Source organism: Myotis daubentonii, chromosome 2 (genome assembly GCF_963259705.1).
Source record: "Myotis daubentonii chromosome 2, mMyoDau2.1, whole genome shotgun sequence".
Taxonomy (NCBI): Eukaryota; Metazoa; Chordata; class Mammalia; order Chiroptera; family Vespertilionidae; genus Myotis; species Myotis daubentonii.
Window position 1 is genome coordinate 57,608,724 of NC_081841.1, and position 12,797 is coordinate 57,621,520.

At 52.5% G+C, this 12,797-nt stretch overlaps 2 protein-coding genes across 8 annotated transcripts in view; one reads left to right on the forward strand and one right to left on the reverse strand.

The window, feature by feature from the left end:
* ARHGAP9 (Rho GTPase activating protein 9) overlaps window positions 1–12,797 on the reverse strand; it is a 13,160-nt gene continuing 363 nt past the window's right edge. The window contains exons 1-19 of one of the 6 annotated variants that reach the window (XM_059683370.1): window positions 7,929–8,027; window positions 7,140–7,265; window positions 6,517–6,850; window positions 6,003–6,226; window positions 4,874–5,098; window positions 4,552–4,665; window positions 4,254–4,358; window positions 3,993–4,054; window positions 3,767–3,860; window positions 3,507–3,602; window positions 3,264–3,362; window positions 2,912–3,053; window positions 2,703–2,810; window positions 2,269–2,367; window positions 2,015–2,092; window positions 1,813–1,866; window positions 1,348–1,482; window positions 896–1,001; window positions 1–267 (exon numbers count right to left, since the gene is read on the reverse strand). In XM_059683370.1, the coding sequence (XP_059539353.1) occupies window positions 96–267; window positions 896–1,001; window positions 1,348–1,482; window positions 1,813–1,866; window positions 2,015–2,092; window positions 2,269–2,367; window positions 2,703–2,810; window positions 2,912–3,053; window positions 3,264–3,362; window positions 3,507–3,602; window positions 3,767–3,860; window positions 3,993–4,054; window positions 4,254–4,358; window positions 4,552–4,665; window positions 4,874–5,098; window positions 6,003–6,226; window positions 6,517–6,832 (2,229 nt within the window). In that variant the 5' untranslated portion in view covers window positions 6,833–6,850; window positions 7,140–7,265; window positions 7,929–8,027 and the 3' untranslated portion in view covers window positions 1–95. Of the gene's footprint in view, window positions 268–895; window positions 1,002–1,347; window positions 1,483–1,812; window positions 1,867–2,014; window positions 2,093–2,268; window positions 2,368–2,702; window positions 2,811–2,911; window positions 3,054–3,263; window positions 3,363–3,506; window positions 3,603–3,766; window positions 3,861–3,992; window positions 4,055–4,253; window positions 4,359–4,551; window positions 4,666–4,873; window positions 5,099–5,188; window positions 5,348–6,002; window positions 6,227–6,516; window positions 7,019–7,139; window positions 7,266–7,928; window positions 8,028–12,797 lie in introns of those variants that run through there. The other 5 variants (XM_059683371.1, XM_059683373.1, XM_059683372.1 and 2 more) reach the window with 5 other exon arrangements.
* Window positions 12,538–12,797, forward strand: part of MARS1 (methionyl-tRNA synthetase 1) — an 18,206-nt gene continuing 17,946 nt past the window's right edge. For both annotated transcript variants that reach the window (XM_059683368.1, XM_059683369.1), the window contains exon 1: window positions 12,538–12,693. In XM_059683368.1, the coding sequence (XP_059539351.1) occupies window positions 12,585–12,693 (109 nt within the window). In that variant the 5' untranslated portion in view covers window positions 12,538–12,584. The remainder of the gene's footprint in view (window positions 12,694–12,797) is intronic.

Genomic DNA, 12,797 nt, shown 5'->3' on the forward strand with positions numbered 1-12,797 from the left:
TCTGGGAGACACGGGATTTAAAGGGATGTCCTCAGAACACACCACAACACCAAGGGTACCACTGGAAACACATTTTCTCTTCTTCCGTGCCCCCGTCAGGAGAAGAGGCTGGTGAAATCTGTGAGCATCAACTGGACTAGCTGCCCAGGGTAGAAAGCATGGGCTGCTGGGTCAGATGTCTCCTGCTCCGGCCGAAACAGGGTTGGTCCAAACACAATTCCCAGATTGTGGGGGGTCATGCGGTTCTTATCTGAGTGTGCTATCACCCTGTGGGCAAAGGCCAAGAGAACGGGCTATAAGGAGGCAGCTTTGCCACTTCAAAGAAACCTAACCCTTCAAAGATTTGAGCAGGGAAGAGTTCACTCTGGGATCCCTCCACGTAGTGGCCAAAGGAAACCAAGGAGAGAGAGCCTCAAGGGGGATGAGATAGGACCAGTGGGGAAACGTTCAAGCTACAACTTGAAGATACAAGCCAGGATACAACCACCCCTTCCCAGCATCAGAGACTGCCCCTAGAGTCCTCTCCGCTCACAATTTGGGGGGCTTTAATTCAAACGGCTATCCTCTCTCAGAAGTCACTGCTCAGGCCCAGCTCAGCCAAATATGCCATCACCACTGTTCCAATGGGAAGCAAGGAGCAGCGGGAAGGGAGAGGTTAGATTTCCCTTCCTTCTCACACAGCATCACTGTGCTTATCTTGGTTCCCATTTCCCCCATTTGATGCTGACCAAAGGTTTTCACCCTCATAATATGACCCCTGCACAAAAGTTGCCTATCTCATCCATCTGCTCTAAACTTGGGTATTTCCCTACCTTCACCCCATTCCAACAAAGTCCCTGCTGCATGCCCCACCCCACCCTCTCCCTGAGTGAACAAGATGTTCGGTTTTCCCGACCTGCATAAATGCTCCAGGAGGTGGTACAGAGTGTCATGGTTGGGCTTCGGCATTGAGGCTATTAATTCTCTTATTTGAGAGAGGCGCTGTTCTGATTCCGAGAGCTCTATAGAGAAAGAGTCATGGGAAGGGCATGGGGTGAACTTAGGGAAGGTGCTAGTGCAGGGTGGGTAACTTATTAGTCTTTCCCAGGCCCATGGAAGACATCATTTATGCATAGCAGCTTCCCTTTTCTCTGAGCCCAACTGCAGCCTTAGAAATCTTTTCAACTCAGCACTCTAAACACACACACACACACACACACACACACACACACACACACACAACAAACCAACAACAACTGGGGTTGGCACATGTGTTGAAAGTTATTTTCCGCCTCTGTGTTCAGGATGAGACAGATGAGTGTAAGAGAACTTCTACTTTGGGTATTGCCCAAAGCTCCCGTCCCTTACCAAGAGCAGCACGAAAATGGGGCAGCAGCAGTGGGGGTACCAGAGGCTGGGGTAGCTCCCGGAGAAAAAGCTTCAGGGCTCCAGTGACCACGTGAATGTCATCCCACTCAGCACTGTCGAAATCTAACTGGCCTTCTGGAAGAAGAAGGAGGTATAGAAGGGTTCAGAGCTCATGAAGGGCCAGAGGGACCCAGAGACTGAGAGATCAGGAGTTTGGGAGAAGATCCAGCTGAGGCAGACATAGGAAAGCCTAGGGCAAGCACGTCAAACTCTCAGCCCACGGGCTGCATGTCTCATTTACTTGGCCTGTGTTAGCCTTTGAGTTTGACATGCTTGGCTACAGTAGGGCAGGATAGCAGAGGTAGGGATGGGGACAACCCTTCCAGGAGCAGGACATGGGGAATCATAGGAGAAAGGAGGATGTGGGGGATTTTTAAGGGTCTAAGGGGCCTTTCATGTAAGTACCTTGTCCTGGTTGCTCTGGGAACACATACCTCCCATCGGAGGTGACCGCCCGCTCTGCAACATGTATGAGAAGAGATTAAGAGCTAAGACGTGCAGTTCCAGCCAGTAGACCTCCCTGCCTGCCAGCTCGCTCCCTCGGAACCGCCTGTGGTTCTGAGACACAAAGTTCTTAGTACCACCACTTGCCCACAGGCCTTCTCACCTCTGTCCACCAGGAAGCGAAGTTTCTGGACCACTGCCAAGTTCCCGCTCACCCGGTAAATGCCATCCACATCTAGACCTAGGAGATGAGGCAAGGAAAAAGGAGATAAGGATTCCTGCTCTAATGTGTGTGATGAGGTCTGGCGAGGGAACCAAGGGTGGAAGGGAAAAGGTTAAAAGGAAGAGTGAGGGAGGTGGGAGATCCCAGGCCATGGCCTGCTGGAAGGGCAGACCTGGGGTCTCTGGGAAAATCACCTCTCTTATCTACAGCAGCAACGCAGCGCCGCACAAAGCTGGGCACAGTGTCTCCTTCCCGCTGGCACAGGGATTCCAACTGGCAGCCGAACACCTGGTCTGGGGAGACACAGGATGAGGTGGCAGTGCCGCCCAGGGAACCTCTGCTCAGCACAGGCCTTCGCTCCAAAGTTGGGCTGGCCCTCCTGGCTGCCTGTTCTAGGCCTATACAAGCAGGTACACCCACCTCCCAAAAGTCAGCAGGAGTGGGAAAAGCAACGGTCTCCGAAGAGAAATTCTACTCGGAGCCTCACTGACCTTTTCTCATCCATGAAATGGGCTGATGAAATAGGCTGGGTGAGGGAGGCTACCCAGAGAACAGTCCGTGGCAGGAACGTAAAGACACTCCTGGAGGCACGAAGGAGAAAGGCGCCCGCTGGGCCAGCCCCCCTCACCTCGGAGCAGACCCCGCTCCTGCAGGCTTTGCAAGGGCGGTCTCTTAGCGATGAGCCGCTTCAGTTTGTTTCGCACGCGGTTCTGCTCAGTTCCTTCCGGGCAGCGACCTGTGGGAGGCCGGGAACCCGAGTGTGAGCACAGCTGGCGGGAGGAGGAACCTGGAAATAGCCCCCGAGGCCGCCCCCTAACCCCCAGGCCGGCCTCTCACTGGAGCTCCGGCGGCCGCCGAAACGAAGCAGTGGCTTGGACACCGGCTCCGCCTCCTCTTCTTCGTCCTCCCCGGCGCTCAGCTCCACCAGCTCCGCTGGTCCCGAGCCTGACAGGCGCAGCTCCACTGGGTTCTCCCGATCCTAGATCCAGGCAGGTGAGGTGGGCCGAGTAGGAGATTGGAAGAGAGGAGAGAAATCTGCACCCCCAGCTCGAAGCAAGGAGACCCTAATTGGCTGCTGGGGTCCCACGTCCCAGCCCCACCCCAGGGCTCTGCACTGAGACCATCCTGCCCCCCATTACCCCCACGCCCTACGGGTCCTCCCCCACTCCCTCGGCCCCGCCCCTCTCACCAGGCGCTCGATGACCGCCCGCAGCGCGTGGTGCCAGGCTCGCAGCTCGGCCTCGAGGTCTGACTGCAGCAGGAATTCGTGGCCCGGGACCGTGCGGATCTGGGGGGGGGGGGGAGGGAGGGGGAAAGGAGTGGGTCGGGGGGAGCGTACAGAGCAGGGAGGCCCAGAGGGAGCCTCACGCGGGAAACTGGGGGCGCACTCTCGGGTGAGAGGAAGCTGCGAGGATGCTCGAGGGGCACTCACGTGCAGGACGTTGCGGCGGCTGGACAAGTGTCGGCCGTGGGCCAGGGCCGCCCCCCGAAGGTCCACGCTGCTCTCGGGTCGGCTGCCCGCTGGTCCCTGGGAATCAGGGGAGAAACTGAGGCCGCGGTGCGGTCTCCCTCGCTGTCTCCCTCTGCCCGTGGGGGAGACCGCCTGGACGTGGCAGGTGGCGCTGCTTCCTAACGCCTTCCCTTCCTCTCTCCCTGCCCCGCCCCCGCGGGCACCAGCCTGCCCTCACTCACCCAGACTGCAGAGGAGGGTGCTGCCCGGGGGGGCTCTCGGTAGAACATCAGGCTGTTCCCCGCTAACACCACCCACGACGGGCACCAGTTCTTCCTGCGGGGGCAGAGGGGCAGGAGCCGCGCAGAGGCCATTTGGAATCAGAGGGGAGCGCGCTTTCCCGGCATTGCTCCACCCAACGCGCGGAGTCCCACAGCCGCGCCCCTGCGTGTTCCCCGCTCTCCTCACCTGAGCTTGCGTCCCCCCTGAGCAATCTTAGTCACGTTGAGCTGGCCCGACTTTTCCACCTCCTGGGACATGGAGGGGGGTGGGGGGGTACCAGTAAGTCACCCAGAGCCCTTCGCAGAACCTCGGCTTCAAGTCTCGAGGGAGGCTGGGTGAGGGAGGCTACCCAGAGAACAGTCAGAAAGAGGAAGATGTTTCGGAGGAGCGGGAATTGGGGGGTGGGGCTGGGAGGATCTTGCATGCACACTAAAAGGGGAAACTTACGTGAGGGTCGTCCAGGACCTGCGGCAGAGGCCGCAGGGGCTGCCGGGCTGCAGGCTGGTCTGGGGGGTTGAGCTGGGCGGTGCGGCGGGGGAGGCAGGGTGAACCCTGGGGCGGGGGGGGGGGGGGGGTTGGAGAAAAACAGGTGGAGCAAACGCTAGCGTGGAGGTCCCTAGCTGCGGAGGAAGAGGAGTGCGGGTGTGGGTGGCCGGAGAGTGAGAAAGAAGAATGTCTTGCATAAAAGAAAGTGGTGAAAAGATGGCTTTTCCTGCGGGTAAACTGGAGGAGGAAGGGGTCTCACCTGGGGGTTGAGCAGTTCTGGGGACCCCGTGTCCGAGTCTGAGCTCTTTGCCTGAGGTTGCAGGACACCGTTGTCCCTATTCAGGGTCTGTGTTCCCTCCATGGAGCCAGGGTTCTGGGGGGGTGGGGGGGTGGGGAGGGGAGAGGAGGTAAAGCTACGGCCAGATGCCACCCTCAACCCGCGCTCAACACCCTTCTCACAATTTTCTGATTCTCTTGGACTTCTGCGAGCCCCAGGAAGCAAACACACTACTTTGGAACACAGTAGTAGGGAGAGGAGGGCATTGAAGGGACAAAGAGATGAGCCGGAGGGAAGGTCTCACCGTCTCTTGGGTTCGAGTGCGGCGTGGAGGCTTCCAGGACTTGCAGCCAGTCAGCGAGTTTCTGTAGAAGCAGCGTCCGGAGTTGGGGTCCAGGTGCTGCTCCCAGGCGTCCAGCCTCTGCAGCGGGGCACACGCAGGGCTTGGGGGTGGGGACTGGAGACAGCGGCGAAGGTCCACTAAGTTACAGTACACAGGGGGCTCTGACATGAGGAGCTGGGGTCCAGCCTGCCAGGAAAGGGGGTAGAAAGGGGTAGGTATTCTCCCCAAACGTCTCTCCACCTAACTACCTCCCACTCTCCCCCACCATTTTCTCACCACCAGATCCTGGCTGGGGTTACCCAGGTACTGAGGGAGAAACCTGGTCCCCGGCTGTGTTTTTTTTTTTTTTTCTTTTTCTCCCTCCCTCACAGTCTTCTATGCTCTTCTCCTCACTTCCTGTTGCCAACTTCCCTCCTCCCCCACCCCACCCCCAGCCCAGGGCCGCAGGAAAGGGGAACAGGCGTGTGTGTGTTGGGGGGGGGGGTTGAGGGGAGCTCCCCACCCTCACATCCTCCAAAGTAAAAGGAGACTGAGAGGAGGGGGTATGAGAAAGGAGGGGCCACTTTTCAACCACTAGTAACTACGAGAGGGGAGGGGCTGAGTCTTCAGGAAGAGCAAAGGAGTTCCATCTCTAGAGGTGACAAGACCTGACACAGGACAAACCCTGCCTTGGGCCAGGAGTAGGAGGAAGAGAGAGAAAGCACCGCTGAGGTTGGCTTTCTTTCAGTCCCTCTATCATCTCCCAGATTCCATGTACCCTCCCAATCTTTGCTTCTTGCTGTCCTGTCCCTCAGCTAGAATTCTTTCTCATCTCCTCGTTTGCATCCAGGCAGTCTCTGACTTCTCCTTATTCAGATTCAACTAAACATCATCTACTCAGAGATGCCTTCCTAGGCCAGGTCAGGCCCTCTCCACCATATTCATCTTCCCGGAAGCACTTATTCGGACCAACACATATTTGGTTATGAGAGTTGTCAGTCATGGGAACCCCTGAAAGCTGAGTCTGTCCTGCTAGCCACTGTGCCTAGGACAGGGCTCAGCAGTAAATGTCTGTTGATCGCAGCTGCTCAGATGGAGAGCTGTGACTCACCACATTGGCACTGGCCTCTGTCAGCAAGTCCTCCCGGGAGAGAGATCTTCCGCTTTGTCCACCCTGGGAGGGCTTCAGGAGAGTGGGCCGCAGATTGGTAACACTGACACTTCTATAGATTTTGGGGGGAAGAGAAGGAGGCTGCTGCGAAGTAGACTGGGCTCTGCCTGCGGTTGCCTGAGATGGATGCAGCGCCTCCAGTGAGCCGGGAAACAACTCTGGCCCTGGAAACAGAAATGGGGAGAGCAGGGGGCAGGTGATCAGAGGCCTGATCTTGGCTGGGGGTTCACAGGGGAGACAAGAGCAGGGAGAGGCTGTTGTTGAAAAATAAAATGAGATCTTGAAGACTTGAGACTAGGAAGAGAGGCCATGGGGGCACCCTGGTGGGTATAAGGAGTAAGCTGGTCACAGGAAAACAAGAGAAGGGGATCAGCAGAAACTTGGAGGAGAAGGACCCTTCCAATAATTCCCAGAAGCCAGGGAGGTAAGAAGGTGATGGGAAGGGTTTACTCACCATGGGTCCAGCGGGATTGCCTGGTGGCAATGGTGGTTGGGCTCTGGGAACAGATAGACTCCTCTGTCATGTAGGCAGCTGGTACGAAGATGGGTCGTGAGGTGGATGGTGCTCCCAGGCGCCTTGCCAACCACCAGTCAGAGTTGGTCTTTCGAATCAGTAGGAACCTGTCCCCTTCAGCCATAGATACCTGCCGGCCATCTGCCGCAGTGTAAGTGAAGGCATATAGGGCACAGAGCTGGGGTCCCTGAGAAGTGTTTTTGGGCCCCAGGCCTAGGTTCCCCCAAGTACTTGGCCACCACTGGCCCGACAGCATTGTGACCAGTCCTGTCACCTGTGGGAAAAGGGGGTGTTAGATATCCAGAAAGGGTCAGAACTGGCCACTTCTAGGCAAAGCAACATGGTTCTAAGAGCAGAGTCAGAGGAAAACAAGCACAGGAATCCTGGAGTGAGAGAAGAGGGTAACGCAACGGGCCTGAGTGGGGGTCAATGACAGGTTTTGGGGGCTGAGAACTCCTGAGTGATGTGACTGGTGAGGAAGTATAAGTATATAAGTAAGGTGACAGAGGATGTGGTCAGCAGGGCTGTGAGGCCAGCAAGGCAGGAAATCAGACATGGCCTACCTCAGTGATTTTCCTCCAAGCATCTTCTGGGGCCCATCAGAAGATCCAGGAGCAAAAGAAGTTGGTTCTGGACGGTGGTGGGACTCTTGAGTTGGACACGGGAAGATGAGAAAAAAAGAATCAGCTCTGAGACAGAACACAGACAAAGAGAAAGCAGTTAATGACAATAAAAAGTTTGTGACCCTTTATTAAGTGTACACAGACACCAATGTTTCCATTACTGATAACCTCAGACCTAAAGCTGCATGCTTCCTGTGTGGAGTCAGAGAGACACAGAGAGAAACAGAGAAACAGAGAGCCAGGAAGACCAAATTGGAGAGAACAAGAAAGTGGGTGGGAGAAACACAGAGGGGTTCAGTTAGACATAGTGGTGAAAAGGCCACCATCCTCCCAATCCAGGACATGTTTTGGGGAGCTGGGAAGCCTCTGTACTTGAGCCTCTTGGGTGGGGCCCTACTTCAGTGTGTGGGCTCATTCATTCATACTCTTAGCAAGGATTGGCTGAGCACCTCCTGTGTGAAAGGAACAATGTCAGGCACTGGGGTCAGATGCAGGGGAGATAGGCACGGCCCTTGCCCTCTTAGAGCTTAAAAACAGATCTTCACTAACCACACAACACATTTATTAATTAACAAGGGGATCGGGGTCTATGGACAGCTAGCACAGGATGCTATGACAGCATATTGGGGTGAATGGGAGACTGATGTCAGCTTTTCCCTGGAAGGTGGAAACTGACCTCCCCTGTCCATTGCCAGAGCTTCCGAACCCACACCTGTGCTTCCTCCTTACCTGACCTCCTCTTTCCCTTTCTGTTTCTCCACTGCGCAAGGTGAAGCTTTCTGTGAGGCTTTTTGTCTGGCTTTGGAGAGGTGGGGTAGAGGTGAGTACCTCCTCCTTGGTGACATCAGACAGACAGCTCTCCTCCTCTGATGTGTGATCTGAGGGCTGCGTTACCAGTACTGAGTGCTGGGTGACATTCCTCCTTAGTTTGCTCCACTTTCAAAATGTGCAGAATCCCACCCTTCAACTCTTCCTTCCCACTCCCAAAACAGTGACTGCAGTTCTTCCTGCCTCTCCCAGGCCTCACACTGGGGTTCAAGCCCACAATCAGTGAACTCCTGGTTCACAGGTTGATGATCAACCACTGAGCCATGCCGGCCAGACCCTCATCAGCTTTTAAATGTAGCCAAGTATTCCCCATCTTTAAATAAACCTCCCTTGACTGTGCTCTCCAGTTGCCACTGTACTTCTTCCTTTAAAAAAAAAAAAAAACATATATATATATATATGTATTGATTTCAAAGAGGGAGAGAAAGAGAGAGAAAAACATCAATGATGAGAGAGGACCATTGATTGGCTGCCTCCTGCACACCCCCCACTGGGGATCGAGCCCGAAACCCAGGCATGTGTCTCTGGACCACAATCAAACTGGGGACTCTTCAGTCCCCAGGCCAATGCTTTATCCACTGAGCCAAACCCGCTAGGCCCCCTTCCTTTGTAAAATCAAACTTCTTGAAAGCGCTGCCTACACACAGAATCTTGATTTCCTCTCCTGACACCTTCCCCTTTTTAAGGTCACTCTTCACTAGGGTCACCCCTGAGTTTGCACGGACACTTTGCAGTCCTTATGCTGCTTGACATCTCAGCAGCTGCCAACAAATTTACTTTTTTCTCCTAGAAACACTGTGGGTGTCCTTACCTTTCTAGCACTTGCTTCTCTGTTGCATAAGGGAGGACTTTCCTTTGCTTGTTCCTTAAACCCCAGTGGTCTGAGATCCGGTGCCCTTTGCGCTTTGTGTACCGAGGTAGTCTTAATCTCTCTAGCTCAAATGAGCTCCATGTGCTGCTGAGTACCATATCTTCATTCCAGATCTTTATCTGAAGCTCCAGTCTAATCCACTGTCCACTGAAAAACTCCACTTGGGTATTTCACGGGTACCACAAACACAGTATGTTCTAAATGAACTCATTTCCCTTCCAGTACCCCTATTCAGTTAAATTTAAATGTAGTAAGTATTTATAGAATGCTTATTAGCATGTTTGCCAGACAGGAACTGTGTGCTGGGTATTGTCAATTAAGGTGGTAAATATGGTCTCTACCTTCTCATAACAATTAAAATACAGTGTGATATTCACTAGGGGAAATACTGTCATCTGTTGAGGCACATAGAAGGTGTACCCAATTGCCCATGCCAGAAACCTGACAGCCAACCTTAATTTCTCTTATTTCCTCACCAATCACACTTAATTGATTACTAAACCTTTCCAATCTACCTCCTTTTTTTAAAAAAAGCATTTCATTATTTTTAAATTTTTTATTGTTTTTGTTAATCCTCACCCGAGGATATTTTCCCATTTATTTTTAGACAGAGTGGAAGGGAGGGAGGGAGAGAGAGAGAGAGAGAGAGAGAGAGAGAGAGAGATGTGAGAGAGACGCATTGATTGGTTGCCTCCTAGGATGGAGCCTGCAACCATGGTACGTGCCCTTGATCTGAATCGAACCTTTCAGTCCGAGGGCTGACACTCTAACCACTGAGAAAATTGGCCAGAGCTCTATGGACTTTTTTTTTTTTAATATATTTTATTGATTTTTTACAGAGAGGAAGGGAGAGATATAGAGAGTTAGAAACATCGATGGGAGAGAAACATCGATCAGTCGCCTCCTGCACATCTCCTACTGGAGATGCCCTTGACCGGAATCGAACCTGGGACCTTTCAGTCCACAGACCAACGCTCTATCCACTGAGCCAAACCGGTTTTGGCTATACGGACTTTTTTAATCCCTACAACTACCACCCTCTTTAGCCTGGATGATATAACCTCCTAACTAGTTTCCAAGCATATAGTTCTGCTCTCTTCCACTCCATTCCTAGCACAGCAGCCAGAGTGACTTGTCTAAAACACAAAAATTCCCTGCCACTCCCTTGACTTAACCTTTCAAAGGCTTCTCATTGTACTCAGAGTAAAGCCCACATTTTACAATCTGATTTACAAACACCTTTTCCCCTTTATCCTAGCCAGTGGTCGGCAAACTCATTAGTCAACAGAGCCAAATATCAACAGTACGACTGAAATTACTTTTGCGAGCCAAATTTTTTAAACTTAAACTATATAGGTAGGTACATTGTTATTAACTTAATTAGGGTACTCCTAAGGCTTAGGAAGAGCCACACTCAAGGGGCCAAAGAGCCGCATGTGGCTCGCGAGCCGCAGTTTGCCAACCACTGTCTAGACTTTTCACACAAACTCCACACTCCAGCCACTCCACTCCTAAAGTGCAACTTTGCATATCTTCTTTCCTCTGCCTGAAACACTTCCTCTCTCACTCGAACCAATCTTCACCTGGCTAACTCTTACTCATCATTCATATCTCAGTCGAAAGGTCACACACAAGAAGAGCTCTTTTAACCCCTTAGAGTTAGGTAGGGGCCCTAACTAGTAGTTCCCACAGCAAGCTTTACATCCCCATCATAACTTTCATCACACTTTAAACATTATTTGATTATCTAACTTCCCAGGAGGTCTTTGAGCTCTGCCAAACCAGAAGCCTGTATCTATTTTGTTAATAATTCTATCTTCAATGCCTTGTATAGTTCCTGGTACAAAGTAACCTCTCTGTGCTTCAGTTCCTCATCTGTAAAATGAGAATGAGAGCACCTATCTCATGATATGTTGGTTTGTTTGTATTTTGTTAATTAGCAACCATTTTAATATAGCTCACAATTTTATGGGTCAAAAATGGGGGAGGGCTTAGCCGGGTGATTCTTCTGCCCCATGTAGTATTCAACAGGCAGATGGATTGATCTGGAGAGCTTCCCTCACATTTCTGACACCATGACAGCCTCAGGGTAGTAAGACTTTTTACATGGCAGCTCAGGCTACCAGAGTGTTCTAAGAAGCATGAGCAGCCCTAGCCTGTTTGGCTCAGGGGATAGAGTGTGAACTGCAGACCAAAGGGTCCCTGGTTTGATGCTGGGTTCCATGCCTGTCAAGGGCCTGTACTTCCATTGCAGGTCCTCCCCAGGGCAGGCCCTGGTTGGGGGATTGGGGGGTGGGGGGCATGCAGGAGGCAACCAATGGGTATTTTTCTGTCTTTCCCTCTTCCTTCCTCTCTGAAATCAATAAAAATATATATTTAACAAAAATAAATAAATAAATAAAAATAAAAACCAATGGAAAAATATTCTCGGGTGAGGGTTAAAAACGAAACGAAACAAAACAAAACAAACAAAAAGAAGCATGGGCAGAAGCTGTCTAGCTTCTTATGACCTAGCTTCAAAAGGCCCAAAACTACTAGAGAATTTTTGAGGATGAAATTAATATATGTGAAGTGCTTAGAACAGTGCCTAGCTCATAAGTACTATTATTAATTATTCTTTTTAAAATATATTTTTTTATTGATTTCAGAGAGGAAGGGAGAGGGAGAGATGGAAACATCAATGATGAGAATCATTGATGGGCGGCCTCCGGCACACCTCCTACTGGGGATCGAGCCCGCAGCCCAGGCATGTGCCCTTGACTGGAATCGAACCCCGGACTCTGATTCAGTCCGCCACTCTATCCACTGAGCCAAACCAGCTAGGGCTTTAAATTTTTTTATTTTAATTAAAAAAATATTTTTATTGATTGCAGAAGGGAAGGGAGAGAGATAAAACATTAATGATGAGAGAGAATCACACTTGGGCTGCCTCCTGCACGATCCCAGGCCCCCAAATCCGGGTTGGGCCCGCAACCCAGGCATGTGCCCTGACCGGGAATCTAACCGTAACCTCCTGGTTCATTGGCTGACGCTCAACCACTGAGCCACACCAGCGGGGCATGATTCCTTTCTCAATCACTTCATGTGCTTCCTTGTATAAAACACACTTATTGCCAAACTCTTAGCCTTCTTACTTCCCCTCCCTCTGACCTTTCCCCAACACATGCTCCCTCCCAGTCACTTTAATGAGATTGTCTAGCTCTATGTGAGCTGCAGACTGATATTAAATCAATACTTAATAGTTCAGTTCTTTTTTTATTAATAGGATGTCCACATTAATTTCCATTGTATCACTTAAGTCAGTTTACCGTAACTCTCAACCCTAATTGTGATGAACTTGGAGAGTCGGTCATGGTGAATAGACGCTGTCAAAAGAGGGCCACCAAAGCATAGGCGGTTTCCTTCCCCGCCCTCGCCGCGTTAGAGGATTAAAGAGCGCCGGCCCCTAGGCGAAAACGCCGCCACCCAGAGCGTGCGGCTCTCGGCAAGGCACCGCGGTCCCGCCCTCTCGATGATCCTCTTTCCGGCTTCCTCGTGTTGCATGACGGGAGAAATAGTCTACTTCCCCCGGCGGTGCGCGGGAACGCCCTAATTCAGAACTCCATTTCCCGGCGTGCCTCTGGCTGATCTCTCCGCCCACAGCGAGAGGCCGGTTCCGCTTGCATCAGCGTGGAATCCGCGGCGAAATGAGACTGTTCGTGAGCGAGGGCGCCCCGGGGACGCTGCCTGTGCTGGCCGCGGCTGGGAGGGCGCAGGGCCGGGCGCAGCTGCTCGTCAGCACCGTGGGCCCCGAAGGTAGTCGGGCTGGTGCTGGTGGGTGAGGGGGGCGGGCCGAAGCACGCCGGCCTCCCGGACCGCAGTTTCCTTCCCCAATCCCAACCCCTACCACTCATTCCCGT